The 6,000-nt window shown below is 46.3% G+C and overlaps 1 protein-coding gene across 5 annotated transcripts in view; it reads left to right on the forward strand.

The window, feature by feature from the left end:
- Rhce (Rh blood group CcEe antigens) overlaps window positions 1–6,000 on the forward strand; it is a 42,220-nt gene that overhangs the window by 21,431 nt on the left and 14,789 nt on the right. For all 5 annotated transcript variants that reach the window (XM_010633541.2, XM_010633552.3, XM_010633540.2 and 2 more), the window contains one exon: window positions 5,195–5,354. In XM_010633541.2, the coding sequence (XP_010631843.1) occupies window positions 5,195–5,354 (160 nt within the window). The remainder of the gene's footprint in view (window positions 1–5,194; window positions 5,355–6,000) is intronic.

Genomic DNA, 6,000 nt, shown 5'->3' on the forward strand with positions numbered 1-6,000 from the left:
GGAAATTAGAGTGTGGAGACAATGCTCAGACCACTCTTCTAAGGATTTCTGTACTAAAGGGGAACAGAGACATGGAATAGAAGCTGGGGGATTTTGTTTGTTTAAGGTAGGTGATGCCTACACACCAATTAGAAAAATACAGTAAGTAGAGACACTAACAACACAGAAGGATGAATTGCAAAGGCACATTTTTGAGTTGGAGAAAGGGAGGAGGTTTCTGGGGCTGCCGCCTTTGGCAGGGAGGGCAGAGGCTGGGCGGGCTGGCAGGATCAGTGGTGGGCATCACAGGTGCATTCTCTTGCAGGGACAAAAGTCTCTACTTATAGTTTGTATTTTCTTGGAAGAAACACAATGCTAAGTCAAGAGCCTTAGCGAGGGGAGGGAAGATGACAAATGACGAGCAACAAGGGTGGAGGAGAGTGAGCAGACCAGAGAGGTGCAGCAGGCTGCAGGCTGGCATCAGGGACCTGCTGGGGCTTGAGGGCATGTAGATGCAGAATGCGCTCCAGTGCCCAGGCCTATGTGTAGCTGCTTCTGGACAGGCATGGGAGAAGCAGAGGGACAGAGCAGTGTGCCCAGGCTGGGGCAGTGCTCAGAGAGAACCCAGAGCCGAAGAGAGACCAAGGGGCTGCCTGCAAGGGAAAGAGCATCACAGAGAGCCATGGGATCTGAAGGGATGAGAATGTGACAATGGATATGGGAATGGGGAGTCGTCTTCTGATTCTGTAGCCAGTTGGCCTGGGTTCAAATCTCAGTTCAACCTGCAACAGCTGAGCGGATTCAGGCACCTTAGTTAACCTCTCTTACTCTCATCTACGCTGATCTCCCTGTCTGCAGATTGGAGATAATAACAACGCCCACACCTACACCTGCTCGGAGGACCCCACAAGTGGGTCAAGCACTGGGGACAGGGCCTAGCACCGGGTGCACGCCGTGGCAGTGCCACATTTTCTGCGTCATCATCGGGCCCCGTTGGCTGGTGTTGAAGTGGAGACTAGGGAAGCGAGCTGGATAGACAGGACCTATTTCGGAGGTGCCCCATCTACTGGTACGATGGCAGATGTGGGTGGCAGAACTGTAAGGTAGGAGAAAGGGCCAAGGAACAGGGAGGTGAGAAGCTGGACAGACCAACACGACCCTTCAGAAAAGTGATGGAGAGAGGCCGAAGGGCGGGTGCTGGCGTCTTTGAAACCAGGAAGCAGCCGGATCAGTACAGCCAGAGAAACTGTGGTGGTGGGTTCTTCACTGGTGGCTGGAGTTGCTTGGAGAGGAGACCAGAGATCTGTATCTCTGACTTTCCTTTAACTTCTAAAGCCTTCAGGATATTTTCTTAAAAAAACGGGCGTTCTCTTACATAAGCATCGCTCAGTTAACAAAATGAAGAAATTAACATTGAAACAATATGAATACCGTATTCAAATTTCACTTGCCATTCTAATAATATCCTGTCTAGCAGGATTCTGGTCCTGAATAACCCTTTGGGTTTAGTTGTCGTGTCTTTTAAAATCCACCCATCTGGACCAGTTTGTTAGCTCTCTTATCTTTCATGGCCTTGACATGTTTTGAAGTTACAGGCTCGATATCTTGCAGAATGTGGGCTTGCCTACCATTTCCTCATGGTTAGAGGTGCGCACTGGGGCAGGGATTCCACAAAGGTAAGGCACGTTCTTCTCATACAGTACCTCATATCAGGAGACGGGCTGTCACTCTGTCCCGTTAATGGGCACATTTACTTTGATCTCTTGGTTAAGGTGACTCTGCCAGGCTCTTTCCATTGTAAAGTTGCTATTTTCCCTTTTGAAATGAATAAACACCTTGTGGGAAGATAACGTCCTGAAGTATCTTACCTCTCAACAAACTTTCACCCCTTGGTTTAGCATCCATTGATTCTAGCCTGAACCAATCAGCACTCTGACTGTGGCCAGTACTGATTTTCTAACTCCACCTTCCCTTTTATAACCATTAGCTGGCATTCTTCTGGGAGGAAGAGCTTTCTCTTCTCCATTCCTTCATTCATCTGTTTATTTATATCACTGTGGGCTCACAGATTCATGTAGGACACTCCCCTTTTCTGCTTTTCTCTCTGCTTAATGTAAGGATTGATCACAACTCCTTGGTTTCAGGGAAGAAAATGTCACTGAGGCTTTCTTAGGCGGAATGAGAGGAATTTAGGATAAGGACCTCCAAGGGCCAAATGTGCGGCTAGACTCAGGAAGTCCATTATCAGACTCAGGGCTGTAATGGCATGAGAAGCCTTTAAGATCCCAGGTAGATCCTGCTCTCCACCTTTTGGCTTCATTCCTCTCTGCACATGAACTTTCTCTTCAGTGAAAAATGTCTGCTCCACCCCAACCTCTCCATTTTTTTCTTTCATTTCTAGGTCTCACATCTTGCAGAAACAACAGTCTTCTCTCTTGGTTTCCTTTGTAGAGTCCAAGGAGAGGGAATCTGATTAGTCCATTGGGTAGTTCATCTGCTTGGGTCTGAGACTTGCATGGATGTCCATACAGTAAGACATGGATGGCCTTCAAGAAGCAGGTTCGAGGCCACCGGGGCAATTTAGCAACTTAGTGAATCCCTGTCTCAAAATAAAATATATAAAAAGGGCTGGGGATGCAGTTCAGTGTGAAGGTCCTGGGTCCCATTCCAGTACTGAAATGGGGCAGAGTGTATCTGAGAGAGAAAACAGTCACTACTGTGAGCTGCACACTATAAACTTTTTTGATTTTTTTTTTTCCAGTACTGGGGATCAAACTCAGGACCTTGCGCTTGTGAGGCAGGTGCAGCGCCACTGAGATGAATCCCCAGCCAATTTTGATATGGTCTTTATAACCAACATTTAAATAGGCTACATTGTTTTTTGTTTTTTTTTTCTCTCATTGTGTTTATTGGTGCATTTTAGGTATACAGTACAGTTACATTCATCATTGGGATCTTGTACCTTTACATGATAGGTCTTGGTTCTCATTTTTCTCCCCATCCCTGCCCTCCCTTCACCTCCTCCTCCCCGTTTACAAACACTTTATTTCCATGTTTTCATTTTCTCCTATTTTTTTCCCTTATTACCTTTCCACTACCCTTCCCACTTTCCCTACACCTTTAGACCTTTTCTTCCTATTTCACATTCACTGGTTTCATTTTAACACATAGAAGAAATGGAGAAAGATTGGATGTCTAACTCAAAGACACATAGGTAATTGTAACATAACTTAAATCTTTAGAATTCGAATCCAGAGTACTTTACTTCTTACTATCTCTATACTTATTTTAATTATAAAATTGTCTTGGAAAGAACTATTGTTATGGGTTGAATATTTGTGTCTTCCCAAAATGTATATGGTGAAGCTCTAATCTCTAATGCGATGGTATTTGGAGATAGGGTCCCTGTGTAGGCTGCATTGTTTTAAGGCCATCTCTTTTCTCTACAACTTCAACTTGGTTTAACTGGTCTAGGGAAAGTTTGCCACTGATTTGGAGAGTTCACTGTCCTTAAAGCTTTAGCCTGGGCTTGTTCAGTGGAAGGGCTCAGGAAGAACCAGGGTCATGTTGGTTGAGAAAAGGCCATTGGAGTACCCCCCAATCCCCAATACCAGGATCAAACTCAGGACCTTGCACTTGCCAGGTAGGTGTGGCACCACTGAGCTAAATCCCTACCCTCATGGAGCTTTTAAAAGTCCATTTTCAGTTTTCACACATAGACTGCATCTTTCCATATGACCAAAGGCTCCTTGCAAGCATCATTTAGCCATTTCACAGTATTTATTTTGTATGTATTATGTACCAGGAACTCGTGTGGCAGAGCCAGTTTACAAGTCTCATGGAACTTCCATTCCAGAAGGAAAGTTTTCAGTAAGCAGGAAAATAGGCAAGGGGTTTGGCAAGGCATCCATGTTAGATAGTGACGAGTACTATAGAGAAAAAAAATACAACAGAGGAAGGACATAGGAAGAGTTGAGGGAAGTGATAAAATGTTAGACAGAGCAGGCAGGGAAGACTTCAGTGGGTAGATAATTTTTGAGGACAGACCTGAAAGACAATTGCACACCCCACAGGGTGTCTGAGAACAGGGTCATCCCCCGGGAGGGCGTAGGAGTAGATCTTCCCAGAGGACTACTTTATTACCAGTGCTGTTTAAAAGTATTGACACAGCATGATGATAAAAAGTGAACGGTGTGGTGGTACATGCCTGTAATCTGAGCACTCTGGGAGTTGGGGCAGGAGGATGGAAAGTTTGAGCCCGCTCTGGACAACTTAGTGATTTAGCAAGACCCTGTCTCAAGGCCAAAATTTTTAAAAGGGCTGAGAATGTAATTCAGTGTGAGTGCCCTGGGTTGGATCTCCTGCATCAGAAAAGCTAACATGGATGGACCATTGATTGGCTTTAGTAGGGTTTGGAATCCTCCATGGACGAGGCATCTCCTTGCTGTTGCTCTGAGGACAGGCACTCCCTGCACCTGGCCTTGTTCTGCCTCTGCTGGGGTGGGGCACTTTCTAGGTGGCTGGATGACCTGGCTGGTCAGACTTCAGGCAAGGAAGAGAGAGGAGAACATGGAAAGAAGGGTGCTGCAGGGAGGAGGTCAGAGAGGTTACAACAAGAGCAGATTGCACAGCGTCTTCCTGTGGGGTGCAGCAAGAGTAAGACCTATTGAAGGAACTGGTGGCAGCATTGATTGGGGCTTCAACCAAGTGATGGATGGTGGTAAAAAGTCTGCCAGCTCTGGATATTTTTGAAAGGCGCAGCTGACAGCCTTTACCAGTAACCCACTAAGTGAGTTTTTTAGGACTGCTTAACTTGCTATTCATGGAGCAAAATTAGCATGTGCCTAGATTTCCTAAAGACTTGAATTTGGTATTATAAGAAGCCTGGCTTCTTCATGTCATAGAGTTTATATCGCTCATGGCTCCATGCAGAGTTGAAATTCTGCTGAGAAGGAGGAAGAAGTAGGTGTGTGTCTCTGTGGCTTTTTGCCCCACCTAAGTGAACCTCAGCCAGCAGCAAGTAGGAGCTACTGATAAAGACCATGCAATCCCCCTCGGCTGCTCCTGGGCTCCTCTAAGGGGAAAGCTGGCTGCTGGACCAGTCTCATGACTTCAACTCAAGCCTCCTACACCAAGTGCAGAACTTTCTCTCAAGAACATCAGGCCTGACGGGGGCAGAGGGGACCCTCCCAGCTCCTGCTACCTTTCATTGCAGATGGATGACCACAGAAGCATGGCGCACATCCACGTGTTTGCAGCCTATTTCGGGCTGACTGTGGCCTGGTGCCTCTCAAGGCCTCTTCCCAAGGAAGCAAAGGGCGTGCAGGCAGAGAAAGTTCAGATGGCCACAAGCCCCAGTCTCTTTGCCATGCTGGGTAAGGACAAGGTGGGTGGGTGGCCTCCTGATGGGGTGGAGCCAAGAGGTCCAGAAAATGTCCTGCTGAAAAATCTGTCCATCACCCTGTTCCCTCAATGCCTGAGATCTTTCTATAGGGCCCTTTACCTGCAGGAGTGTTTGTTGAATTCATACCTTTGGCTTAAACATTTCCTTCTAGGGACCTCTCTTCATTAATATTCAGTTGGCAGGAGAGACTTCTTTTGTTTGAATCTGAATACATATATCCAACCCTCTGGTCCTCAACTGAAAACAGGAAAGTAGAAAAATGAAGAAAGCAGGGTCTATGAGTAAGCACAGGGGAGAGAATAGCAATAATGCATTTTGTGGAGCTGCGGTGAAAATGCTGAGTATAGATGGCTGGGAGAGCTGGGAGGAGAAGCAGACAGCCAACAGCAGGTGCATAAATATCAGCCCATAGGGCCAATTTAAAGCAAGCAGTATATTGATTTTTAAAAAATAAGCATTTGGCCGGGCATGGTGGTGCATGTCTGTAATCACAGCACTGGGAGGCTGAGGCAGGAGGGTTGCTGTGAGTTTGAGATCAGCCTGGACTACATAGTGAGTTCCAGGTCAGTCTCAACTATATAGGAAGACTCTGTCTCAAAAAAAAAAAAAAAAAAAAA

The sequence above is a fragment of the Fukomys damarensis genome, unplaced genomic scaffold, assembly GCF_012274545.1.
Source record: "Fukomys damarensis isolate Sample0158 unplaced genomic scaffold, DMR_v1.0_HiC HiC_scaffold_23, whole genome shotgun sequence".
In the NCBI taxonomy this organism is placed as follows: Eukaryota; Metazoa; Chordata; class Mammalia; order Rodentia; family Bathyergidae; genus Fukomys; species Fukomys damarensis.